This window comes from Daldinia decipiens, assembly GCF_022478715.1.
Source record: "Daldinia decipiens strain CBS 113046 unplaced genomic scaffold F4813scaffold_6, whole genome shotgun sequence".
Taxonomy (NCBI): Eukaryota; Fungi; Ascomycota; class Sordariomycetes; order Xylariales; family Hypoxylaceae; genus Daldinia; species Daldinia decipiens.
The window spans coordinates 869,034-894,419 of NW_026054549.1; the positions used below are offsets into that span (position 1 = coordinate 869,034).

The 25,386-nt window shown below is 45.7% G+C and overlaps 11 protein-coding genes across 11 annotated transcripts; 5 read left to right on the forward strand and 6 right to left on the reverse strand.

Moving 5' to 3' along the window:
• Positions 1-1,297: 1,297 nt before the first annotated feature.
• F4813DRAFT_298216 (uncharacterized protein) lies at positions 1,298-2,965 on the forward strand. Its single transcript, XM_049240723.1, has 3 exons — positions 1,298-1,954; positions 2,024-2,245; positions 2,345-2,965. Exons 1-3 carry the CDS (start codon positions 1,538-1,540, stop codon positions 2,747-2,749), a joined length of 1,044 nt encoding a protein of 347 aa, XP_049102534.1. The 5' UTR covers positions 1,298-1,537; the 3' UTR covers positions 2,750-2,965.
• Positions 2,966-3,180: 215 nt separating this feature from the next.
• On the forward strand, positions 3,181-4,662 carry F4813DRAFT_386765 (putative immune-responsive protein; the record flags this gene model as incomplete). The annotated part of the gene is made up of 1 exon (XM_049246460.1): positions 3,181-4,662. The coding sequence occupies one exon, from the start codon at positions 3,181-3,183 to the stop codon at positions 4,660-4,662; it is 1,482 nt and encodes a 493-aa protein (XP_049102535.1).
• A 117-nt stretch (positions 4,663-4,779) lies between these two features.
• Positions 4,780-6,225, reverse strand: F4813DRAFT_379347 (uncharacterized protein; the record flags this gene model as incomplete). Its single annotated transcript, XM_049245443.1, has 4 exons — positions 4,780-4,949; positions 5,011-5,535; positions 5,604-5,866; positions 5,921-6,225. The coding sequence occupies 4 exons, from the start codon at positions 6,223-6,225 to the stop codon at positions 4,780-4,782; spliced, it is 1,263 nt and encodes a 420-aa protein (XP_049102536.1).
• An 850-nt stretch (positions 6,226-7,075) lies between these two features.
• Positions 7,076-10,034, reverse strand: F4813DRAFT_298244 (aconitase family protein). Its single transcript, XM_049240724.1, has 8 exons — positions 9,832-10,034; positions 9,574-9,776; positions 9,332-9,514; positions 8,912-9,271; positions 8,323-8,857; positions 7,934-8,265; positions 7,679-7,856; positions 7,076-7,611 (listed from the first exon to the last, which is right to left on the reverse strand). The coding sequence occupies exons 2-8, from the start codon at positions 9,721-9,723 to the stop codon at positions 7,262-7,264; spliced, it is 2,088 nt and encodes a 695-aa protein (XP_049102537.1). The 5' UTR covers positions 9,724-9,776; positions 9,832-10,034; the 3' UTR covers positions 7,076-7,261.
• Positions 10,035-10,667: 633 nt separating this feature from the next.
• F4813DRAFT_298191 (putative carboxyphosphonoenolpyruvate mutase) lies at positions 10,668-11,971 on the forward strand. The gene is made up of 3 exons (XM_049240721.1): positions 10,668-11,001; positions 11,056-11,200; positions 11,259-11,971. The coding sequence occupies exons 1-3, from the start codon at positions 10,861-10,863 to the stop codon at positions 11,882-11,884; spliced, it is 912 nt and encodes a 303-aa protein (XP_049102538.1). The 5' UTR covers positions 10,668-10,860; the 3' UTR covers positions 11,885-11,971.
• A 17-nt stretch (positions 11,972-11,988) lies between these two features.
• Positions 11,989-13,818, reverse strand: F4813DRAFT_298213 (uncharacterized protein). The gene is made up of 2 exons (XM_049240722.1): positions 12,597-13,818; positions 11,989-12,545 (listed from the first exon to the last, which is right to left on the reverse strand). The coding sequence occupies exons 1-2, from the start codon at positions 13,575-13,577 to the stop codon at positions 12,093-12,095; spliced, it is 1,434 nt and encodes a 477-aa protein (XP_049102539.1). The 5' UTR covers positions 13,578-13,818; the 3' UTR covers positions 11,989-12,092.
• A 242-nt stretch (positions 13,819-14,060) lies between these two features.
• F4813DRAFT_379351 (phosphoglycerate mutase-like protein) lies at positions 14,061-15,119 on the reverse strand (the record flags this gene model as incomplete). The annotated part of the gene is made up of 2 exons (XM_049245444.1): positions 14,061-14,675; positions 14,748-15,119. 2 exons carry the CDS (start codon positions 15,117-15,119, stop codon positions 14,061-14,063), a joined length of 987 nt encoding a protein of 328 aa, XP_049102540.1.
• A 2,126-nt stretch (positions 15,120-17,245) lies between these two features.
• Positions 17,246-18,961, forward strand: F4813DRAFT_350352 (uncharacterized protein). The gene is made up of 8 exons (XM_049242295.1): positions 17,246-17,617; positions 17,671-17,758; positions 17,817-17,913; positions 17,971-18,104; positions 18,160-18,228; positions 18,290-18,429; positions 18,488-18,751; positions 18,805-18,961. Exons 1-8 carry the CDS (start codon positions 17,365-17,367, stop codon positions 18,843-18,845), a joined length of 1,086 nt encoding a protein of 361 aa, XP_049102541.1. The 5' UTR covers positions 17,246-17,364; the 3' UTR covers positions 18,846-18,961.
• Positions 18,962-19,499: 538 nt separating this feature from the next.
• F4813DRAFT_298287 (uncharacterized protein) lies at positions 19,500-20,543 on the reverse strand. Its single transcript, XM_049240725.1, has 2 exons — positions 19,722-20,543; positions 19,500-19,666 (listed from the first exon to the last, which is right to left on the reverse strand). The coding sequence occupies exons 1-2, from the start codon at positions 19,846-19,848 to the stop codon at positions 19,608-19,610; spliced, it is 186 nt and encodes a 61-aa protein (XP_049102542.1). The 5' UTR covers positions 19,849-20,543; the 3' UTR covers positions 19,500-19,607.
• Positions 20,544-22,072: 1,529 nt separating this feature from the next.
• F4813DRAFT_350363 (NAD(P)-binding protein) lies at positions 22,073-23,480 on the forward strand. The gene is made up of 4 exons (XM_049242296.1): positions 22,073-22,095; positions 22,168-22,238; positions 22,291-22,472; positions 22,549-23,480. The coding sequence occupies exons 2-4, from the start codon at positions 22,203-22,205 to the stop codon at positions 23,294-23,296; spliced, it is 966 nt and encodes a 321-aa protein (XP_049102543.1). The 5' UTR covers positions 22,073-22,095; positions 22,168-22,202; the 3' UTR covers positions 23,297-23,480.
• A 615-nt stretch (positions 23,481-24,095) lies between these two features.
• F4813DRAFT_386773 (uncharacterized protein) lies at positions 24,096-24,775 on the reverse strand (the record flags this gene model as incomplete). Its single annotated transcript, XM_049246461.1, has 3 exons — positions 24,096-24,145; positions 24,208-24,351; positions 24,415-24,775. The coding sequence occupies 3 exons, from the start codon at positions 24,773-24,775 to the stop codon at positions 24,096-24,098; spliced, it is 555 nt and encodes a 184-aa protein (XP_049102544.1).
• Between the last annotated feature and the right edge of the window lie 611 nt (positions 24,776-25,386).

The window sequence follows — 25,386 nt, forward strand, 5'->3', positions numbered from 1 at the left end:
TTTTTACCGTACGATAGTATCAAATAATAGAGTAAAACGATCGGGAATAATTACCTAGTAATTTACTTGCTTTAAGATAAATTCGTTTTTCTAACCATGCTCATATACGTGAAAGACACCTTCTGATTTCAAATGGAAGTCTTTTCTAGGAGTAGAAAAGTAATGTTCATGTCAACCATTAGTGAATCCAAGCACTACAGCAATGAACGGGAGCCGAAATTTACATTCTCTTCAAGCTTCCTTCTGTTTCTCCAAAGGCCCATGTCTATCCGCTAGGTTAATGAGTTCATAGCTTTCAGGTGCTTCGTAATGGATGACATCTTTCCTCTACTTTCTAAATGCACTACATCTTCCTCGGTTACACAATTCAACACTATAACAGGAATTTATTATCTTTCTAAGTGAGATGCCATTTATGATCTCATACCGACGCCGTTCCGTTGATCACCGTTCCCCAGCCGTTATTTGTGGGCCATTGCCGTAATACTGATCCACTCTGTACAGCAACCCATTGAGTTGAAGGATACCTACCTTACCTTACCTTACCTTACCTTACATAGACAATTAAATTCCTAGTCGTGTTATATCAGAGCGATTCTCTAATATATTTACGAGTGGTCATTTTATTGACTTTATACTTGAGTAGTTGTCACTGACAACTTGTTAGTCCTGTTAGCACCATGTCTCCATTAGGACTGTTATACGAGGTCCGCTATCTCATGTCTTATGTTCTCGATAAAATGATAACCCTACCCCTACATATGTTCTGCCACAAAATCCACGGTCAATATGGAAATCATCCCCGAAGTTTGAGAGTTAGAGTCCCTCATAACCTGTTCTTTACTTGCTATGAATCTATGCCGGTGTAGTAGCTTAAGCATACTAACCTCGTATTACACAATGGGTTACTTCTTGAGACTTTATATTTATAAATCAAATATCACGTAGGGTGGAAAAGACTTACAGCGATGAATAAATTCTCAGCTCTACATCGTCCATTTTCAGACCTTCGTTCATGATAAGGGTTAGCCTACTAGTTGGACATAGAAGTTAGGAATTAATGGTATTAGTATGAAACCTCATGAAAAGCCGTAGCAATGCTTATCAAGCATGCATCATTTATATTTAGACAGCATTCAATGAATCTAGAATGAAATATATGGGGCTATTGGATTTCGGCAGTTGTATTTGCTTGTAGTATTTGCTTGTACATATATTACCCGGATTCCCAAATTCTAGATATCGTCGAACACGATAGGCTGATTAATATCATTGCAATTTACCAACATACCGTATATGGGAGACAAGGCCTACATCACTACCTGAACATATAAGCCTAATTATCCTAGCGCTGTATCTTGGACTAATGGGTGGCGGTGAGATCTTATATCGTAGATTGTAGGTTGTAGGTTGTATTTGAAATAAGTCGATCGTGCACGGAAATACTTATTTCAACGGCTGTCTGTTACTTTGAGATCATTGGAGTTGACTACCTAACTCAACTTCTCTATGTGGTAGACATCGGCCGACTCTAAAGATGAAGTGGATTTCACTCTTGCTTCAGGCAGGACTTTCCCGGGCCGCTCTTCGATTCGGATGCTCAACTGTGTCTATCCAACGTTTAGATCCGCTTGTTGAGCCCGGCGCTATTCCTTCAGCTCACGTACATCAGATTGTCGGCGGAAATGCCTTTAACGCAACTATGACAGGAGACATTGGCGAGCAGGGCAGTTGTACGACATGCGCCTACACTGAAGATTTCTCCAACTACTGGACTGCGGTGCTATATTTTAAGCATGAGAATGGCTCCTACAAGCGTGTACCGCAGTACGCAAACGCTCAATTAGGTACCGAGGGTCGTGATGCTCCTGATATTAAGGGTGGCATGACCATCTACTATACTCAGAAGGACTTCGATGGAAATGGAGACCAATACATTACCGCATTCCAGCCCGTGAGTTGTGAACCAAAGACTCTACAATGATACTTATCCGAAGGACTGCTTTAATTAATGTACTCCTAGGGTTTCCGTATGACAGTTGGCAATCCTACCACAAACACCCTCGAGGCTGCAAAGGCCAACAAAGGCCTTCGATACACCTGCCTACAGACAATCTTAACCCGAGGTAGCGAGACTCCAGACTTTCCAAAGCAGCCATGCCCTGCTGGTATAATGGTAATTCACCACTTTCCGAGTTGTTGGGATGGAAAGAACCTTGATAGTCCCGACCACCAGTCTCATATGGTACGTATAAGGCTGATCTGTTCTCAAATGCGAGATTTCTCATCTGGGAATGTCCCCGGGTTCATTTCAATATATTTGGGATTTGCTAATCTTTCGTAGTACAATACCAACCCGGGAGCCTTCCGAGAAGCGGGCCCATGCCCAGCCTCGCACCCCGTGCGTATGCCTCAGGTCGCGTACGAGACCATATGGAATACGACTCAATTTGATGGCATGTGGCCCAAAGACGGATCGCAACCTTTTGTCTGGTCGTATTCGGACAGCCTAGGATACGGAACGCATGCCGACTATGTGTTTGGATGGAAAGGCGATTCTTTGCAGCGTGCTATGAATGATTCCTGCATGTTCCATGCATGCGGTAGCCCCGGAGTGCAGGGAATACTAAAGACACAGACTGTTGAGGAAATGAATAAGTGTGCGGTTCAGAACACGGTTACCGAGGATACCGAGGGTTGGCTCTCTGAGCTTCCGGGACAGAAGATGCCGATGAAGTTCACGGCGTGATTAGGCGAAACTTCACACGAACTGATGTATTAGATATCTATGGGTATGGCTAGAAACTTGGATTTACGTGTATAGAATGCAACCGTTGAATAATCGCTTACCCCTAATAGGGGACTGTGCTTTTTAGGCGACCAGCGCATTTCGATAATTCTTCATTAGACTGTGGCTTATTTTAAGGCATATCTACAGACCACCATGTCGTTTTTCAATGTCTACACAATTGTAAGCCCAGATTTGGCTGTGTGTTGTGCTTTGCCGATATTGGCCGACATGGGGCCTTGTATCGCCGAGTTTGTCGACTAGCCGCGCCGGGAGCCAGGAGTCGTTACCCATTTCGGCTCCGAGAACTATCCAGTAATTGTATTTTGGCCATCTGTCTAGTCTATCAGCATCGCCCCTTTGATCAAGTCCCAACACTATCGACAACCAACATGACTTCCTTGCCCAGTCAACTTCCAATGGATCCAGAAGGGCCAACAGGAAGATTATGCACCTGGGTAGAAAGCTTGAAGTATGAGGATATCCCAACAGAGATTCTAACAAGAGCAAAATATCTCATCTTGGATGGTCTAGCATGCGGCCTCGTAGGCGCTCACTTGCCATCGTCTGAGAAAGCCGCTGCAGCAATCCTAGACCTAGAAACGATAAGCGGTAGCGCATGTGTTTTTGGCTGGGAGCGTAAAGTCAGCCCGCTCTCTGCTGCCTTGCTTAACGGCACATTTATACAGGGCTTCGAATTGGACGATTGGCACCGCGATGCTCCTATCCATTCTAACTCTGTATTGCTGCCTGCCTTACTAGCGGCAGCTGAGCACTACAGCCGTAGTGCGGGGGATAACACAGAATTACGTTACTCTGGCAAAGACCTGCTGCTTGCCTATGTTATAGGCTGCGAGATAGGCCCGCGAGTCGGGCTAGGCCTCTGGGGGACGCACGTTCTTTCTAAGGGCTGGCATTCGGGCGCAATCTTTGGCCCGTCAGCGGTCGCCGCTGCAGTAGCAAAACTTTTTGGTCTCTCGGCAGCTGCCATAGAAGATGCCCTAGGTATCGCATGCACGCAGGCCGGTGGGTTGATGTCTGCCCAATTTGAAAGCGAGGTTAAGCGAATGCAGCATGCCTTTGCCTCAAGAAACGGACTTTTGGCGGCAGTGCTTGCTAAGGGTGGATATATCGGGATCAAGAAGGTCTATGAGCGAGAATACGGTGGCTTCTTAGCCATGTTCAGCTCCGGCAATGGAATGGAACCGCAGTTTAAGCCTGAAGAGGTGGCGAAGGATTTGGGGGTGAAATGGGAGATCGAGGGAATCATGGTGAAGCCATACGCGTCGATGGCTGGGACGCATTGCACGGTCGACTGTATGGCCGCGCTCCGCAGGTTGTACCCTGCACGGACACGAGACTTCTCTAACTTTGAGAGCATTCGTATTGAGATGAGCGAGCCCGCATATCACCACGGCGGCTGGAAAGCTGTGCGGCCGCTAACCTCGACGGGCGCACAGATGAGCAATGCGTATATCGGCGCCGTATACTTAGTAGACGAGCAAGTTACACCGGCACAGTTCCGGAACGATAAGCTAGACCGAGACGAGGTCTGGAGGCTGGTCGATATCACTACCTGCGAGCATAATTTAGAATACTCCAAGTCTTCACGGGACAAAGGCAAAACCAAGGTCACCATCACTTTTAGGGACGGATCGGCGCCGTTAAGTTATGAGCAAGGTGCCCCGCGAGGTGTCCAGCCGCCGCTCAGCAATGATGAGGTGCTAGAGAAATGGCGCGTCGTGACTAAAGGTATCGTTGACGAGGAAAGAAGGTCTAGAATTGAGCGGGTCATACTCACGCTGGACGAATGTGATGACATCGCCACTATCAGTCAGCTCATGGTAGGCCTTACAGCTAACCCTCTAGCGTAGGAGCTATATAATGTAGGCGAAAGCTATATAGGTCTGTAATGTTTGCAATTCGGATTGTCTGCAGTAAAATAAATAAGCAATTTTAGATTCGTCTTTATCGGCACCGCTCTGGTCATTCTAGTTTTGGTCTAAAAACTCGAAGTTGACAGCCCAGTCAAAGTCGGGGAAGGGTTCATCTAATGGCGTGATGTCCGTGTTACCGTCAAGGGGGAAAGCTATAGCTTGTGTTGTTATGGACGCTTCAGGTCCTCGAGACACGTTAGAACCCGCTGCGGTATCTATCTGCGCTGTTACCAGTCAGTATGAAATGATCCACACGTGTCCGTATTGCTATAGTTCAATACATACTAGGCGAAATCTGGTTCTGCTCCGGATAAGGGCTTGTCTGTCCATTAAATTCAACCCGCCACCACCAGAAGCTGTCAAAGACAATACTCATGGATAGCCGACTCCGGATACGAGTATTTAGGCTGTCGACGCGCCCGTCCGGTTGCCGGTACATATTCTTGCTCGTCCACATCTGTCCGAGGATAGTGACGCCTCGGGCGCCGAGGTCATTGCTCTGAAAAGATGCCCTCTGGCACAGGTAGATGGCCGAAAAGTAAGCTTTTTCGCCCGAGGCAGAGTTAACATGACGCACGAGTTCGCTTTTTTGGATTTTAAGAATAGACATGGCAGCGAGGAGTGTTGTCTTGTAGACGAACTCCGGGCACGCCCTGGAAAATCCGGTGGACTCATCTTGGAAAGTCAAAGACTCAAATAGTCTGCAGGACATGGTATAAAGGTTGATTAAACCTTCATGATTTAGACCAGGGTAATCCAGGAAATGATATGCCAGAAGATGGATGCGATAGCAGTAAAGGTATATCGTATCTAGTGGCATTAGTGTGAGTTTGTAACGAGTTTGTAACGAAGTGAATTAGCTCGAGCCATATACCTACTTATGGTAGACCTGATATCCGCTGCTATTTGTTGAAATTGTGCGTCATAGAGGCTGATAAAGGGGCTCAGTTCCGACTGGGAGTTGGATCCAACTAATGGGATTAGTCTCACTAAAGAGCCAGTCGCCGCCATCAAGATGTTGTGCATCTGTCGTTGTGTCCTGAAATCATCTGGAAGCTGCATAGCGAGATCTACGTCTGAGAGCCTCACTTGGGGAGAGTTTAGAAGAATCAGTGGTAGGATTCCCTGACACAAACTCGTGCTATTATACGTAAGCATGCTGACCCCTTCAATGGATGATGTGTGCTTCGCTCACCTGTGGTATGTAATAAGACATCTAGTCCACAGTTGGGCTCTAAAGGCCCTGGAAGAATGATCGGCATTCGAGGGCAAGACAGTACGAGCGAAGTCTTGACCAGTACCTACAACATGAAGACCAATCTGCATAGCTAGATGCAGAGCAGCGCCGCTCAGCATTTGGGTCATGTCCTTGTACATGGAGCTTGTAGGTACGGGCCAATGGCATAAGAGAATGATGCCTTGAATGGTCTCCATGGGGCTGTTTGTATCCTCCAACGCGAGGAGGGCCATTTTGTTCATGCGTGGTGCTAGGAAATCCATGATAGCCGGGTCATCGGTATATCGCCTGCTGCCGATGAAAACGACAGTCCAGAATAGAAAGTTAGATTTGCTGTAATAATCATCTGGATTGCAACCTCGTTGGTCTAACATTGGTAAGATGGGGTTATAGTTCTTGAAAAACCTGCCAGCTTGGTTAAAACTACAGGAACCATATAAACGACAGTCGGCAATTTCCCTACAGCCTGAAGCAATCGTTAATCTTTACGCTGCTCAATTCCCATATGTCAAGAACTCGGGGTAAACATGGACTGTCTAGGGAAGAAACGATTATCAGTTCATTGGGTAAACCTGGCGAGGATCCTGTAAAGGTTGGTGCATCGCCGTTTGCCTGATCCTGGCTTGGTATATACGCGGCTGTCGAGGTACGATCCTCTACCGGTTGAGAGGTAGGCTGGTTGGCAAGACCTTTCAATGCTTCTAGCTCACGTCGTAATTGCGCCTTAGTCTGCCGGGAACATGCATCCGAGGTGAGAACACAGGGGAGTCCCAGACGCCGACACCTGGAACATATTTCGGGTGGCTCTGAAGAACATTTTATCTGGTTGTCAAAGTTAACGTTGGCTATTTAATAAGTGGTTGGGCTGAGCACGACCTTATGAGTTCGGCATTCTTTGCATGCTTTCTTTCGACGTTGAGACTGCATGATACCGTCCTATCTTACGCCCACTTGGACTATGTACGGATTCCCTGATTCTTATGTTGTGGTGATTTATTGATTCATGTCATCCATGGCCCGAGCTTCCCGAGTTAACCAGAGGATAGAGATTTCAGTTATGGTGTTCGGTAAAACCGTGTTATACATATGAGTTATAAAGAAGCCAGTATATGACATATATTTTATACATCTCAAGTATTTCTCGTAGTTATCCTGACAGAAATAGAATACGCGTAGCAGTATGTGCTAACCTAACCGACAGTAATCGAGTTACCCCACACTCCAAATTCAGGGGTCTTATTTCGGCTTTCCCGTCTCGGCTCCGACGGTTTTTGTGGCCAAGTTCATCAGAACATAGATCTACCATTGTAACCCGCCGCTTACTTCCTTGTGCCTTTGACTAGATCTCGCGGTACCAGTGACACCGGAGCATAGTGCTTCGAATAGCTGCTTACCAAACTTCTGGAAAGCTGGCGTAATTCCGCCCAAGTTCATGAGCTGTTTCTCCATAGGGCTCAGCTGGAATGGGAATTCTTTACCGTTAACATACACCACATTGGTGTCTAGGTCGACGCCTATCTCAGCACCGTCTTGTGCAAGATTATAGAAGGTATCATCGCTGATGGTGATACCGAGAAGGCCCAGACTGGGCTGGTTACGGCTGTAGATAAACGCGAAGGATCGTGCTATCACACATTTCACCCCACATCCTGGAATTTTACTTAGCAAAGTCCGGACTCATTCTTAAAGGGTGTGAAAGAACAAGACCCTAGATACCTAGCAATGCCGAGACTGCCTGTTGACGCGACGAGCCACAGCCGAATGCCTTACCAGCGACTACGATATCGTAACCCTCTTTGACCCTCCGACGGAAGTCTGGATGTGTAAACTCGAGACAGTGCGCGCCGAGCGCTTCGTCGGTTTTGGATTCAACTAAGAATTGAGCCGGTGCCAACTATAATTCGCGTCAGTAAAATAAACGCGTTCGAGCACCAGGAACCGAGGACTCGTTATCATAAGGAATATACGCACAGCATCTGTGTCGACAAAGTCGCCTAGTTTCTGGATTTTTCCCTTTATTTTATTTCCATGCAATTCAAACGTAGTCTCTGTCATATTGTTGCTCATTTGGACGTTGTCGTTAAAGACTACGTCGTTCGGTTGCGAATCACGCGTATGATCGACAGAAGCTGGCTCGACATAACCCGGCGGAGTCATTGATATTGTCTGTAACGAACCCCGTCCCTTAAGCGCATCGAATCTTGCTGGGTCTATGGCATCTAATAGAGCCTGAGGGTCCGTGATGACCATTTCGAATGATGATGCTGCTACTGTTGCAGCAGATGCCAGGTTTCCGATAGAATCTATCTTCGTTATCAAAGCGTTCGCAGTAATAGGACGAGAGTAAAACTCACCCTTACCCATTCTATTCTCGAAATTGCGGTTTTGAGAGGATAGCCATACTTCCCCAGGACCTGCTTGATCTGCAGACATGCCGACACAATAACTACATCCGGGAACACCCACCTTGAAGCCCGCCTCTCTGTAAATGTCTGCCAGGCCACTCTTTTCAAGTCTGTCTATGATTGGCCTCGAACCTGGGACGACCTTTCTCTTGCCATTTGGTACAGGTATTTTACCTGCCCTCAGACCCTGTTCTAAGATTAGTGCGCCCATGATGATATCCTCCTCGGCCGTCGTGCATGCGCCGATAAAGCAGCCATCAAGCCTCTGGCCTTGTACTTCCGACACGGGGACAACATCATCGGGACGGGGATACTTCGCGACGAAAGATTGCACTTTCGATAAGTCGATGGTAGCTGTCTCGGCATAGCTGGCGCCATCATCGGGTCGCATGAAGTAGGACGAATTTCTGTGTCGTGCGATCTTCCTTGAGTCAATGAACAACTTGGTAACATCATCGGGTACGAAGATGCCGCTGATTCCCCCAAATTCCTACACAAGGTTAGCAATACGTAAGGTGAAGCTGAATTAGGCCTGCCCCCTTACGGTAGTCATATTCGCAATAGCAAATCGAGCATCCGGTGATAAGTAGCTCAGGCCTGGTCCAGTGTACTCCACTACTCTGTCCGCGGCCACGGTGTTCCTCTTGAGCTGCTGCAAAACGTAGAGTATCACATCCTTTCCGCTGATCCCCTTTGGCGGCTGTCCTACAAACTGGATTTGAACAACTTCTGGTACCTTGAACCAAATTTCACCGATAACAAGAGCCATTGTCACATCTGCCGCGCCTAATCCTACAGCCAGACTCCCTACTGCGCCGGCAGAACAAGTATGAGAGTCGGACCCTATGACGAGCATTCCAGGCTGTGCACGCTCCCTAAAAAATTCGGTGTGCATGATTGTATACTAGTAATATGTTAGCAGAATTCATCGTAGGGTCTATCCTGCCTTGAATCGAGTGCCTACATTCATTCCTTGGTACTCTGTCATCTTGAAGACCTTTCTAGCCCTTTCGGATGCTTCGATGAGAGGCTTGATTTTGGGATGAGAGTTGACCCTAGGGTCAACGACATGGTCACCGGCAAGCCAAAACCGATCATTCCGGAATATGCCCGGGGATCCTAGCTGATTGTAGGTCGCTTCCATACTCTAGTATCTTGTTATTAGGTTCTATGGTCTAAAGAGGAACCTCGCTCGAGTTAACTTACGCCCCATGACGCTTCTGATGCCATGATCCAATCAACTGCAACACGGATAGTATCTCCTACTCTTACATACCCCTTCGAGTCTACATCATGCATAGCAAAGATCTTTTCGGTTAAGTTCATCGGAGGTCGGTCTGCTGGTCTAAAACTCATAACTCTGCTACTGACTCCTCTCTCTCGATCGGCAGAGTTCAGCGCCTCGAGCCCTACTTCCTTTCAGTCCAGTTACAAGCAATGTGCTTGAGATTATATTTCACTTACAAGCTGTGATTAATAGCAAAAGTTCAGATGCTACATCTCCGGCTATCGGCGTGCTGGGGGTAAGACCTAAACCGCCATAGTTCGGCGACGTCAGACAAATGCTTGCCACGTGCTGTAAGATGTCGCCTTCCCGCTGGTATCCAGCACTCCACACTTTGAGTGCCAAAGTCTCCAAGTCTCGTATAAACTCTACTGAAGCTACACGATACGTCTTATTAGATTATATTCCGCCGAAGGAAATAAATGTATAGCCCTAATGGGACGTACCTCGAGACCCATCGTCTCTCCTTATGTGGACATTTCGCGACGTGCGGAGCAAGTCGTTAATCTGGCTAGTAACTGCCATGCTAAAGAGCATCTGATCTAGGATAGGCGTTACTTCGTTATATACAACTAGCAAGAACGAGATTTAAATACGATTGTCCTCCTCAAGGTGAACTTCGGGGCTGCTAGAGATATAATGTTTAAGATAGTAACGGTATGGAACTACCTTTCTAGTACGCTAGGTCGTGCTAATAACATCTACATAAACAGGGAGCCGTTTTGGATACGAACAGGTCGGATATTAACCAATAATCCAGCCCAGGAAGACAGGCTTACCAGCCGATCGGTTACGAATACAAGCGAGTCTATATGGTGCATGCATCAGCGTAATGGATAATCGTATCAGGGTAATCGTAGTTAAGCGGGTTCATTTGGCAACATCTAGGATCGGCTTCGCGTCTAATATGGCCGTTTAGTGTGTTGGGTTTGGACGTCATGTAAGTGGCCGGCGATATCACCGAACCCATCTCGGTAAAAATCGGCAAGACATCGGTCAACTCGGCAAACTGCGTAACCAGCTGTCCGTTGACATCGTAAACGGATATGAGCTAGGCAGATCTGTACATCGTATCTGAAATGTCATCTAGTTTACTCTTGGCTTTTTGTCCAGACCGGAGCCAGAGCGGCTGTGGCTTAGTTGATAAAGGGGTATGAGGTTTCTACAGTAGTAAAGGCTAAAATATACTAACACAAGCTACAATCGCAATGGCCAATACCTTACAAACCCCCGTATCAAGGCTACGCGCTGCTCTTTCAACACCTGGGCATATTGTCGTCAGTCCGGGGGTATATGATGGCCTTACTGCAAGAATAGCCTTAGGGGTTGGTTTTGACTGTTTATATATGGTGAGACTGCAAAGCGCTTGAGACAGGTTTTCAAGATACTAATAACGTGAATAGACAGGAGCTGGAACGACAATGTCTCGACTTGGGATGCCAGATTTGGGCATAGCTACTTTGAACGATATGAGGGATAATGCAGCCATGATAGCCTCATTAGATCCATCCGTTCCACTAGTAGCGGATTCCGACACAGGCTTTGGAGGTATATTAGCCTTAAACTTCTATGAGTTTCCAGTACGACTAACGTAATAGGTACATAGGTCCCCTGATGGTCGGAAGAACAGTTTCGCAGTATATAAGAGCCGGGGTCGCCGCTCTCCATCTTGAGGATCAAGTGCAGTCGAAGCGATGTGGACATCTGATGAACAAGGAACTTGTCTCGGAAACCGAGTTCATCTCTCGGATTCGAGCGGCGGTCCTAGCACGTGAACAGGAAAAGGAGGACATTGTCATCATCGCTAGAACAGACGCATTAGACTCGTTAGGCTATGAAGCTGCTAGAGACCGGCTAAGGAAGGCCGTCGAGACGGGAGCAGATTTAGTTTTCCTCGAGGGCATCAAGACCGAAGATCAAGGCAGACAAATCTGCGAGGATATGGCCCCTACGCCGTGTCTTTTCAACTGCGTACCTGGTGGTGTTTCTCCCGTCTTGTCCGTGCAAGAAGCAAAGGATTTAGGCTATCGAATGATAATACTTCCCGCCTTTGCCTTAGGACCTGTCTACGAGGCGGTAACGGAAGCAGCTAAAGCCTTGAAGGATACTGGTATCTCTGTCGAATATAAGACCAGAGCCAGTCCCAGAGATGTCTTTATTGCGTGTGGGTTGAAAGAGTGTATCGCTTTTGATGCTGCGGCGGGTGGCAAGTCGTTCTCTAAGGGAATTTAACATATCTTTCAAAACACTACAGCTGTGCATCGGACCTTTAAAAGTAGGGTAGTTATCATGAGACTTTATCATTAATTATCGATAAATTTCCCACTCCTGTTTCGCTTTTCTATGATAGGTACAAGTTTAGTATTACGCTCGCTCTAGGGCTTTTGGTCTTCCTGTGAAGATGAATGCCCCTCGACCTGATCTTAGACTTACCACAAACCTACATCCATCTAGAAAAACCTAAGAAATTGTATGGGGTTCTAGGTTTTCTTTGTCCGTTATGTTCCGCCAGGCCAGGGTTTTCGAAGAAACCTTTAGGCAAGCCGTTGTATGGATCCATCTCTATAGAACCATCATTGCCCTTCCTCTTCCACCACGCAAGTACTTTGTATTCGTTTAGTATATACCACAAAGCGAAGATGAGAAGTGTCGTGGGCAGTGTGAACGCCCAATATACCCAGAAGTTATTCGTGATTACTTGTGGTTGATCCCACGCAAGTGTAGGAAGATCAAAGAGCGCGGCGAAGAACGTCGCAGGAAGGAATGCCATTGTCATGATCGCAATCACTTTCATGTCGGAGCTATCCTTCCTGGTCGCTTCCGCGAGCTCCTTGCTGGCCTCTGCTAGACGGTGGCCCGTCACGGCATCTTCGCGGCGGATAAGAGCTGCGATCTGGAAATAGGTGAATAAATACGCTGAGAAGGTTCAGATAGTTCATACCACATTAGACTGCGCCTTGGCTCGTTCGTCCATGACACGACCGGATTGTTTAATCGTTTTTATACGCAGCTTCAGCAACCCTACAGCCGAGTTGAAAGACGCAGTGCAGTATTCGAAGTTCGCCAACGACTCGGTATCATCTCTGCCATACCATTCTTTCCACGTTTTCTTGTCCTGTAGGGACTCGATCATGGTGTGTGTGACTTCCACGCTCTTGAACAGGTTAGCAAATATGCCGATGATCCTTGCAATGTTTCTCGAAGCAACCATGAGGGTTTCCAAGCTAAAGTCCAGGGTCTGGGTTTCGTCCTCCACCCATAACCCATGGCCAGTATTCTTCTCGATGTAGCCGATAGTATACCCCTCATCAACGATGAGCTTGTCAAAGTAGAACACGAAATCAGTGAGGCATAGACAGGCGAGAGAGAGCGGATGGTATAAATGCGCGGCCCGAAGCCCTGGCAAGTGAAAATCTCCATCTTTGTTTTTCAGACTAGATCGCTTCTTATAGTCACTCCGAGCGACGAGCATAGCACGCGTCTCTAGCGTAGTCGGATCGAAGGTCCATGCAAGCATATAAAGGTAGTCCTTAATCATGAAGTTGTATCGTCTATCACTGGCCACATGGTACCAGCCCGACCTCGAAGACATGAGATAAGCTAATAGCGCATCGTCCAGCCGCAGGTAGCTGCAAAGTTGGTCACGCAAGGTTTTATCTTTGGTGACAGGTTTCCACTTCGTATCTGGGAAGAATATTATATTCAAACTTGGTTTTGGTGGGATGGATTGGGGGAATAGCTGGTCGTTGCGAATTTTATCAAATAGGATCGCTTGGCTAATTCTCTCAAGAGGATCGAACTCTAGATTCGCATCAGGCTCCGGTTGAGACGGTGGGTAGGCTCGTAAAACGCATATTTCGGATGGCGAGATATCCTCGATGCGGCCGTCCACAGACAAGCGTGAAATCTCTCGTAGAATTTCCATTGGTCTAAATATAATGTTTATATCACTGGCAACTCTTCGGATATCTAGATGCCCCCGACAAAATAATGGGGAAATGCCAAGTAATTCTAGCTAGGTATCTAGTTATTTCTATACCAAAACACTCATAATGAAGTTTCCAAGAAAAATAATAGGAAAATGGTAACTTAAAGAGCAATTCGTGCAGAGCCTCATAAAAATGAAAGAATTCTATTGATACAGCGCATCGATACCGCGTCGAGACCCATCCTGCAGCTGGGGGCCATTTCGAAGGGCAATACAGGGCACACTACAGACGCTGCCTCGGTAAGATAGAGGGTATAGTCCAATCAAATTGAGGGGCGCTGAAATAACCCCTGACGATTCGAGCGAAGAAATGGGGCAGTGCATACGCCGACTCTACATATTGCTTTTCCCTTGGTGTTATGTGATAGATGACTAACGTTTCTCATGGGTCGCGCGTAGCTCAATATCCATTCCGGATGATCAAGAAGCTGAACTTTCTGTAGCAACTTTTTCTGCCTTTTCTGCCTTGTCTGCCTTGACGAATAACGCCACAATTGTCCCCTCGTTCACCATGAATTTAGGATACCCGATTACCGCCAGGAGCGCCGTAATGGTATAGGAATGAGTTGTTAGCGAGATAATAGGAGAAGTATCATGCGCGAAAATGTCGTCGAGAAGTTGCTGTATCCTTTTTACATGCTGCTCGAGCGACTCCGATTTATCAGCCTTCCAACTTGTGTCTAGCTCTGAAAAGCCCTCTTCAATAATGTAACTGGGGTAATTTTGCTTTATCCACGATCGGGAACTTCGTCTATCGCATGTATGGTCTGTGATTCGCTCTCTGAGGTTTTCCTTTATGACAGGCCTAAGAGGCTTCCCGTGCATGTTCATGACGGGTGCATAGACAAGCTTCGTTGTGTCAAGACATCGCGCAAGGGGGCTAGTATAAATAGTTCCGGGTAAAGGCAGAACATCTCTCTGATCTTCGTCTAGCCATAACTTGGAGAGGTTTTTTGCTTCTGTGATTCCCTCATCCACAAGTTGGGCATCAGCCCATGTTACCTTGTCGTCTCCATCCTTGTGAGACCAGTGATTCTGATAGAATTAGCCTTTTTCATAAGTGAATACCTGAGAATATAAATGATAATAAGAGATATATTGCCATACTTTCCAGTTTAATGGGATTCCATCTACTAGTTCGATCTGCCCAGTCTCTTCAGATATCTTAAGTTCGTCCATTTTCACATTGTGAATTCCTCGTCCATGTCTTATTACATACATCAGTTTGTACGATATACCGTCATCTATATGCTGGTGGTTAAGATATTGGATGTACTTCTCAAATCGAACCCACTGAGGAGCCCCTTTATTGAATTGCAAGTCTGCACCCAAACTATCATAATCTCGTGATAAGATTCCCAGAGCAGGCTGGGTTGAGATTTTGCCATCGGGCAATGCGTTTGCAATCTGGGCGTAATCCTCGAAGAAGCCGGGGACAAACGAGAACTTATGAGTCCCGCCGATTACAGAGTCACCCATACTATCTTTTTCTTGTGGTGCTGACTTGGATATATAGTTTTGTTCGTGTGAAGCCTCATCATTCGGGATCCCTTTTCCTAAAGCCTTTTCCCCGTGCGGATGTGTAAATCTCCGGATGAGGCGTTTCATTTAGCGATGCTATGGGATGGATTGAAAGTGAAATAAGATATGAACTAGACTAAGCACAGTAGATAAGTTGTATTGGGAGAGGTATCATTATCTACGCTACCTAGAGTAGATACACTCATCAAAGGGATCTCATTGCGGGGCACTTCACAAGGTGGCTGAGCCTAATGTGGTATAACTGTAGTACAGCTTTCGCTGTTTTAACCAATGATAATACACAATACAATCCACCAGTAGGAAGACTTGATGTGGCGGTGCATAAGGCCACCATTCATAGAATAGGAAGGTTTTCTCGGTAGTGATTTGACTTCAGCTTTCGAGAGTCAGGAGCAAAAGTAGAAAAATGAGCTTGCTATTCTATGAAGTAGGCAAACGATCTCTTGAATAATACGGGCATTCCTATCCCTGTTAACAGAAGGTCCTCTTAAATCCGCTTCAATCAGATCTATAGCCGGATGAAAGAATTTTAATGTCAAACATCCAAATGCTCAGATAAACAAAATTTTCGATTCACAAGTTTCTACCTTTTCTGACTTGACTTTTCTCATCCCGGACAGTTATAAAGTCCCTCGATGGTTGGTTTACATGGGCCTATTCTCTATAGTCATATAAATCAACACTGGTTACTAAGTTAAAAATGCTCTTAACTGTCGTTCGATGTCTCGCAATTTTCTGCTTGGGCTCTGTTCTTTATAATCTTTAGCTTTGGGAAAATAGTTTGTGGCTTAGGCAAATTTTGATTGTTTTCCATTCCCGTATATGGATTAAAGTCGGCCAGGGTTTAGGAATTCCGGCAAGGTTGAACTCAGAGATGAACCTAAGAGCGTTATACGCCTTATTTGCTAGTTCTTTAGCAACCTTTGAGAGTTGCCTGGCAGCACCTTACGTTTGGAATTGTGTACTAAGACATATGATATGTTCAAACAACACTCTAGGACCTGGACGTTAGGTAGTTTACTATATCCTGTCTTTCCAGTTTGAAGATCACGTTGCCCCTTCTCACACACTCCGAGGCACTTTTCCAGGAATCTTCGGCTAGACTACGACACGATAAAAATTTACCTATGTCTAGGTACATTCAACCATACGTGTAATGGTAATGCCCTCGTAGGAAAGGCCCTAGTTCAATTTCCTTCATACCCTACGTTATCGTTTGATGCCTAACCGTCTTGCATAGCTCTATGTCAAATTTCGCCGTGAATATCCGAAATACGATGCTCATCATTTAGGAGATATGTGGAAGATTCCATGACGAAGAGAAAACTTTGAACGCCGCGTGTTCTTTCGCGGAGCCGCCGAAGTAATCTAAGTCTTCCGTACAACCCCTGACTTCCTATCCTCCATTCTGTATTTGTTTGAGGAAATTTACCTATATCACCTCCTATAAGGGCTGCAGTCAGAGTTTGCGCCAATATAAACCATCTAATTGGCTAGCATGTCATTTAAGTCTCACTTAGACCAACACCGGCAAGAGTAAGAACCAATAACAGATCGTGTCTATATTGAAGTTGGCCCGAATATGTTCCTCCACCCTGCGTCGAAGATTCATTCCTGTGACTACCTACCTAGGTACTTACCACTTCCCCCGGGCTGTACAGTGACGTAGGATGGTATGGCTTCTGTCTCTTCTTTTATGATATCCAGTGGTTCAAATTACTTGCATATTGTCCCGCAATGTTGGTTGAGCATTGTTGATTTGGAATAGCAAGTGTTTTAGTGATAGGTTAGAGATACATAAGCCATCGGTAATCCCATCCCCGGTAAAAAGGGGCCGCTAGATTATTTTCTTTGCCCAAAATCCTGGAGATGTCTCAGTCTTTTTACCCGGTGCCGGCCTATCAGAAATGCGTTGCATATTAGCCCGAGAACATTAGCCTCTAAGCTTTCACAGCGTATAGGAACGATAGCATACGATGACTTTTCTGGAAACTCGATAAGTTGGGTACCACCCATGTTAATATTAATAGAACATTGATGCTTCGGCAGTTAATAAGCAAGTCATTCGTTTCCGCCATGTGTCTAAATCTATATATATCCAAACGTGCCCAACTAAGGGCTCTATCTAGTTCACACTCTGATCATCAGCCAACACAATCCGTAGTATCAAAGTTCTCTTACAATGTTTTGGACTACTCTCCTCGGCTTCGCCGCCTTCGCCGAAGCGGCCCCCCAGTTCGGCGGTGGTTTCGGTGGCACTACTATGCTACGATTCGGATGCCCGAACGTCGTTATCGACAGGTTGGACCCTCTCGTCAACCCTGGTGCAATACCCTCCTCGCACGTTCACCAAATTGTGGGAGGAAACGGCTTCAACGCTTCGATGACGACTGGCGATGTCTCCACGACTGCCGACTGCACCACTTGCCAGTTCAGTAAGTTTCTTACCGAGGGGAAATATATACAACACTTACTTACGTTCATTTAGGCGAGGACTTCAGTAACTACTGGACAGCCAACCTCTACTTCAAGGCTCGCAATGGCACGTATAAGCGAGTTCCCCAACTTGGTCATGCGTACGTACCCCTATGAGTTCGTTGATTTCTTGTCTGTCAGCCGCTCATGCTTCATTAGTCTGCAATTCAACGACCAGTTCAGCACACAGACACAAGGTGGTATTCTTGTGTACTACGTCTCGGCTCAGCCCGGTCAGATCACCGCCTTTAAGCCTGTTAGTATCACCTAGTCGCGAGTAACTTCTTGTAGCAATTGTTGTTAATTTCAATAGGGTTTCCGTATGCTCTCTGGTGACGCCATGGCGCGCTCTAGGCCCGACACCAAGTTGAAGAGGCAAAACTGCTTCCGTTGCTACACGGGACCTAACTACGGAGGTGACACTGGTGCTCCCTGCATGGACGACAAGTGAGTATTGTTATTCTCGCCTTTTAGTAATTGTTCTAGCTGATCATAATTACAGCGTCGACTCTGAGGCTCTCCCCAAAAAGGTGTGCGCAGGTGGTATCCGATCCAACATTCTTTTCCCCACGTAAGTTCCTTCGTATTCCTTGCATTTATTTAACTCGGGGGAAGACTAATAGTATTCGTAGTTGCTGGGATGGCAAGAACCTGGACAGCCCTAACCACCAGGACCACGTTGCCTACCCCACGTCCGGCCCGGCCAACTTCCTGAGCTTGGGAGGATCCTGCCCGTCAACTCACCCTATCCGGATTCCGCAGCTCATGTACGGTAAGTTATGCTCCTCCGTCCTAGTTTATGATTGCTTTAATAACTCTTTTACTACCAGAGGTTGTCTGGGACACCACTAAGTTCAACGATAAGAACGAGTGGCCCACCGACGGATCTCAGCCATTCTACCTCAGCACAGGCGACAACACCGGATACGGACAGCACGCTGACTACGTCTTCGGATGGAAGGGCAACGCTCTCCAGAAGGCTATGGACACCTCTGGCTGCATGGGTGCCCGCTGCGCAGACCTCAAGACCCAGGCCATCGACGCGGCAAGGCAGTGCAGCGTGAAGAAGGTTGTGTCTGAGGACGAAGACGGATGTAAGTTTTACCACCATCGAAGTTTATAGTTCGTTCCTCTGACTAGCAAATAGGGCTTACTGAGCTGCCTGGAATCAACATGCCCATGGTGTAAAGCGCCATCGATCCCGTACTTAACTCAGCATAGCATGTTAGAAGCATCAAGAGCGGTAAATTGGCTACGAAGTTTGGAACAGAATAGAGCGATAGTAATACAGATTGTTCAACTAACTTTATCGTATTCTTTTCCAATTTATGAGGATACCCAATTCAACCATCTGATGTATACTAAGCTCCATTTAGAATTGGGTTGTAAAATCCATCTACGTGATACCTGGCATGTTGAATATATTCATAGCTGGTCCGGAATAAAGGGGAATTCTGTTATGATATTAAGCTTACGTGAAGTTCTAGATTTGACTCTCGTCGTGCTGTATCTGTTGCTAGCTTAGCTCTATCTCAGCTATAGCGTATACAAATGCTCATAAGTTGTGGTGCAACTTTCTTCATTCCCTTCCCTTCAATTGAACTCTAAGGTCTATCCATATTGCTGGCAATGTCCTTCCACGAACAGACTTATGTAACAGACCTATGTTATGCCGAGAGTTGCGGTTTGATAGAGTAACCATGTCCCCTGTGATAACAAACACGGAAGCGCCCATAACCTTTATCTTCTCAACGTTGGGTATCTTAATGTCGTCGAAACGACGTTTATATATGGTGGTACATCTGCTCGCCGGTAGCCTAGATGTCCTTCTACATTTTGGGTATTAATAGTATATCGCCTTCCTTTCCCCGACGCTGGAGGAAGTAGGACTAGGTTTTGGTGTAAGGTCGGGGGTGATTTGCGTATGAAAATTCTTGCTTCGGTTATCGACTACTTCTGCTTGACCATCCAGAGGATCCAACCGCCGACGCCAAAAATACAGGTAAAGGCTAGGTTAAATATGTCAACTCAAGATATGGTATAATAGACCAAGCCGACACTTACCCACAAGAAACGTTTCAATCGCTCTATGGTCAACCTCCCTCTTCATGATGATGCTCATATTGCTCATTTCCCGGGTGATGAGCTGAGGCAGCTCTCGGGTAATAAGCCCGGTATCAATAGCGGGCATGATGAAAGACGAGAAAAGTAACTTAATTAAGAATTATAAGCTGATAGAATCGATAAATGCTTGAGATTTATAGATGAGTATGAGAATCGAAAATGCGAAGTGAAGCGCTGCTTAACTCTTTCAATTAGTACATCTGATCGACAACTGGGTTATTGTCAATTTAAGTAACCAGAAAAACTGAGATTACATAGAAACCCCTGGATCCTGGCGCCGAGGAAGTCATCGCGGCTGGGCTCATAATCAGTCGATTTTAGAGGCTTTCCTATTCCTGGTCATAGCATCAGGTGGATTCGAAACAATACCAAAGATACCCCCTAAGCGCACCAGACGTAGTTAGTGATAGCTTGGCCTGTTTGCTTACGCATAGCAGATTCGTCTATTCCATATAACGTCCCGTCAAGTATGTTAGGAAGGTTAGGCAAGGTATACAGAAAACTGCTATCGTATTGATCTACTGATAGGGTTGTGTATCCTAGTATTTAACTTTTATCGTCGTTTCCTTCATCCTCGTGTAGATCTATTGTCGTCAAGCGTCAAGAGGAGTGTGGGCTAAGTGGATCTATCGAATATCGATCGTGCCATATGGCGCGAGGAGAAAATATGACTGAAACAGATTTGCGACAGGGTTTAAAGAATACACTAGAATTAAACACTACAAGAAGAACCAACACCTACGCGTTTGCCATTGATTCTTTAAATGCAACGTAAATAGCAAAGTGAGCCTTGAGCCTTAAGCCTCAACATGTGGTCCTTATGTATTTAACATGGGCGGATGGCATTACTGAATCCCCCTTGTCTTGAGTACAATACATATTACAGCATCCCTGCTACCAAGCACTATGTATGTACCTATACAATAAATCATTTCAAATTTACAGGCCAAGAGGCCAAGTCTCTCCCTCATATTCTTACTCCCCAGCCCTTGGCGAAAGTCGAGAATTCAAAGGCCAAGAACAAACCTCTTCACTTCCGTGGCGTGCATCAGTTGCTCATAGCTCCTAATGCCGGATGAACCTGCGTAGTTCGTATCATGTCCTGGTCCTAGCGCTTGGCTGCTCTTTGCACAACTGCACGACGTTGAGTTCCTAATGCGACCATCCCTTATTCGATACGCGCGTTTCTAATTTGACTATTATTCTTCATTAGCCCAGTGATTACACCTAGTAACTACCTCCTAATAAAGACTGCAGTTATTGAAACTAAGTCATGTTTACATTTGATGCTGCTAAGGCTTTGAACTCAACTTCCCCAAGGATATTTGGCATAAAAGTGACTATTTAACTGTCATTTTCATACCTTCGCGCACCAAAAATATGAACAGCCCCCGTTCACCCCGCCATTTAGGCTCGTGTCCAGTAATAATTGCAGATCCCCCCTGTTAGACAGAAGGCATTCCGCCCTGCTATGTATGTCTACCTAAGTTGCAGTGGCTGGCATCGCCACAAATATAGTGATAAGCAACCTGGATTTAGTGAACGAGCCACTATCCGACCTTCGCCTCAGCATTGCGACAACAGGGATCTGGGGATGTGCAAGGCATTTAGCCCGGGAAGATTCTTAAAGAGATCTTCGTGAGTAGTATGCTAAAATAAGGTAAGCACCTACCTAAGGCAATGTGCTCTAAACGAAAACATTTGACAGGGATGGATTATCTTTTAATCACGGTATATAGCTTGACTTAGATCTTATGTGGCTGCGTCTTGCCTATCGCTTCTGTCAAGTGGAGCCAACTCCGCATTCTCGGCACGGGGTGTACCGTGACGGAGCTACGAGTTCGGACGCGGGCACGCCGGACTTACGTGCCTTTCTCCTGACCTAGCGACAATGCTCCTACCACGGACTAAGGAGAACTCGTTCAGAATTCTATATATGGAAAGCAACAAGCTATCTAAACATATCCGACGCATTGGTGTCTCCGGTGTATCCGATACGATCTACGATCTACGACCAGATGTAAAACTAGAGGATCAAAGCGCAGCAGTTTGAGTCTCATAATTGAGTCTCATGGCGGGATCTACCTAGGGTTAATTCTCGAATTTGTCATCCGTAGAGGAACATGTATTACGCAAATCGGGCAATGTTTAGAGAATCTACAACTGCTGATAAATCTATATAATAAATCACGGGCTTTTTCTCTTTTCCATAAATTCCGAAGCGGTCGAAGAAGAAGCTCGGGGTTCAATGAATAGCGAGCTCATACCGATGACAAATCGATTTCTTTTAACTTAGGTACTCAGAATATTATATGTAAAATACCTTCCAGACTCTCACATCCGTTATCAAGAATTGTTTTCAACATCAACTCATTATTCTTTCCAGTAACATCTCCATACCGACTTTCGATTTCGCTTACTATGGCCGTAACTATTCGCAATGTGGCACTTCTTGGTGTAATCATTAAGACTATACTATGTTGATTCATAGGTACTAAAAGTGTCACAGGCTACTGGTACTTTAGGGGCACACATTTGTGCTGCACTAACGCAGGCAGGCTTCGTGGTAACTGCCATTCAACGCAAGGGTTCGACCAACCCTGTTCCATCAGGGGTCAAGAGCATTAAAGTCGACCTATCCAACAAAGATGATTTGACGTCTGCTTTCAAAGGGCAGGACGCCGTAGTCAGGTCTGTCGTCATTAATTTTATACTGTGTCTCGTCTCTCGAGGCTCACTTCAGCTACTTGACTCTAACTCTAATTAGCGCCGTCCCAGATCCTACTCTCGCAACAGAGAGTATTATGATTGATGCTGCCATTGCGGCCGCTGTGAAACGGATTGTTCCATCAGAGTACAGCACCAACTTCGAGACCCCGCTATCACGACAGCTACCAATAGTTAAAGATAAGGCCCAAATCCGCGAGTACTTGGAATCTGCTATTGCGAATAACGGCACCTCCACAACCTGGTCCTCTGTGAATAATGGCCCATTCTTCGAGATCTGCCTAAAGCAAGGCGCGTTAGGTCCCAACATCAAAGAGAAAAAAGCCATCTTTCATAATGGCGGTAACCTCTTGGTCGGAACCTCAACACTCCCTGATATTGCTGCGACGGTAGTCAAGATTCTTGACCCTGCATACCTGGATGAAACTGCGAATAAGTCGGTTTACATCCATTCGGCCGCCGTTAGTGAGCGTCTTCTGACGAAGCTGGCATCTGAGGTTACAGGTATTGATTTCGGTGATGTGGAAAGCGGAAAGATCCTGGATCTTGATATAGATCTCATGGTCACCGAAGCCGAAGAGAAGCTAGCAAAGGGTGATAAATCCGGTTGGTCTAGTTTCTACTATCAGATGATGTACGCAAAGGGCTATGGCGGTGAAGATTTCGAAAAGTTGTCCTGGAACGAACGACTGGGGCTAAGGACAATGGATGAGGCAGATATAAAGGGGCTAATCCGGAGTACTTCTCAAGAACTCGGAGTTCCAGTAGGTTCGAATACTAACACCTAGTCTAGTACTTATTAGGCACGCAATATATATCATAGGTCTACGAGTTTGACATATACATGAATTCATTTTTGGTAATTTATGGCTACCATCATCTTTCAGTGTTTATGGAGCACTATTTACCAGTGGTTACGTGGTTTAAACCTTACCTAGGTACCTGCGATGACTCGGTTATTCAATTACTAAAGCATGATAATATAACCTTGGTTCTATTCACATGTTAGTTTACATATTGTGACAGATTCATATCAGAGGTTAAGGCGCGTATGGCGACTGCCCGTCTACGAGGTGATCGTCTACTATTATAATGTACCACCAGTGAGAGAAGCGCTACTAAGGGGCATCTTTTCAAACATGAGTGATGGCTAACATCAATTATTGAGCAGTTATCTATCTACCTGTCGGCTCCCAGATATTCGATGAGTTACCGCGAGCAACATGGCTAGATGTAAGATGATATAATTATTATGAAGTCCTTTAACCTAGGAAGCATTTATATACTGGGCACTTTCTATCTTCATACTCTGGTAGGTATTTTTCTTACATCCATCAACCTCCCACCCTAGACATACAAATAACTGATAGCAAAAAACCCCTAAGGTCAATACCAGTTGATACTTAGCTATGATGCTCCCAGAAAATAAATCTAGAGTTAGACGAAGAAGTCTGCGTCTTTAAATACTCCGGAAACCCCCCTAGCGATAAGCTAACATGAATTTCTATTTTAATCAAATAAACAAAACACTTCGCCGTCATCACTTCGTCACTGTGGCATCAACTTATAACCCGTTCGAATCATTTTTCATTCGTCTTCGACCCATAAGTTGTCATTCGGGACAAGATCACTTGTACCTATTTGACATTAGCTTTTAACTCATTTGATATGCCCAACATTAAGTGCTTATTGGACTTACAACTAAAAACATGCGTGAGAAACGTAGCGGAGATAATCTGCCAGCAGTCCATCTCTTGGGGGTGGGTCGGGCGGTTGCATGTACCGAGGAATGTGTTGTTGATATCCCTCATGTCGTAGTTGTTATTTCCAGTCGCGTATAAAGCTACGGATATCTGTTAGTTAATTCCTAGGAATCAGAGATTAAAAGGGGCATGGGTATACGTACTGACCGCTCCTGTCGATTGATTAAATAGAGGAACCGGATGGTCCGTCGAGTGGCCGACAGCATCGTCCTTATTATACATTTCAAAGCGGTCGATGACCCAGTCTCTCGGTGCTTTTGCACTACACCCATCGCACGCCCATCGACCCTTACTAGCATCGTTGTTACTGCTAGCCGATATAGATACCACATGACCCATATCGGAGCAACTAAGCGGTGCGTGGTCGTGGACTTGCATTTCCGTTGAGCTAAAAGTGACGCCCACGTCGGTAATATCGTTACTCTTTCCAATATAAATAGTGAAATCTGCAAGTGCAGGCGACGCAGCCGCGGCAGCAAGAAGGGTAGTTAGGAGGTATATCATTGTTGTTATCGTAAGCCAGACGTCGAAGTTTTGATATGTTGGTTGTAATTAATATTTCTTCTCCTTGGTAATTGCCGAGGATGTCCCCAGTCGGGCTAATGGTGGCCCTTAAGATCTATGATACCTGCATAGAGGAACCGGTATTATATCCGAGAGTGTGGTAATACCTTCTCATCTATAGACGGGCTGGTCGAAGCTTATATAGTAAGGGTAAATATATGACGCTTCGATCCGATAGCAGCACCTTTTGACCGGAGCATCGACAACTTTCAGGTAACAGCCTGCCAGGTGCATGATGAGAGTTAAAGTAAGTCTCAGCATAAGCCACATACGTAAGAATAAGTCTGAAAATCGAAATTCACGGTTGTAACAGCTCATTACATGACTGAATACTCAGTAAGATGTGGAATGTGGTTTAGACACACCAGTGAAAAGATCGTCCATAGTAGCACGATAGGGACAACTACATCGTCGATTGTAATTTTTACCATACGAACCAAGAAAGTGTTTTCTTCTAATCTAAGAGTTACGAAAATCTTATACCAGAATAGACAGACGAAAATAATGATCAACTAAATCAACATTGGCGAGTTCTGTATACGGTTATAGAA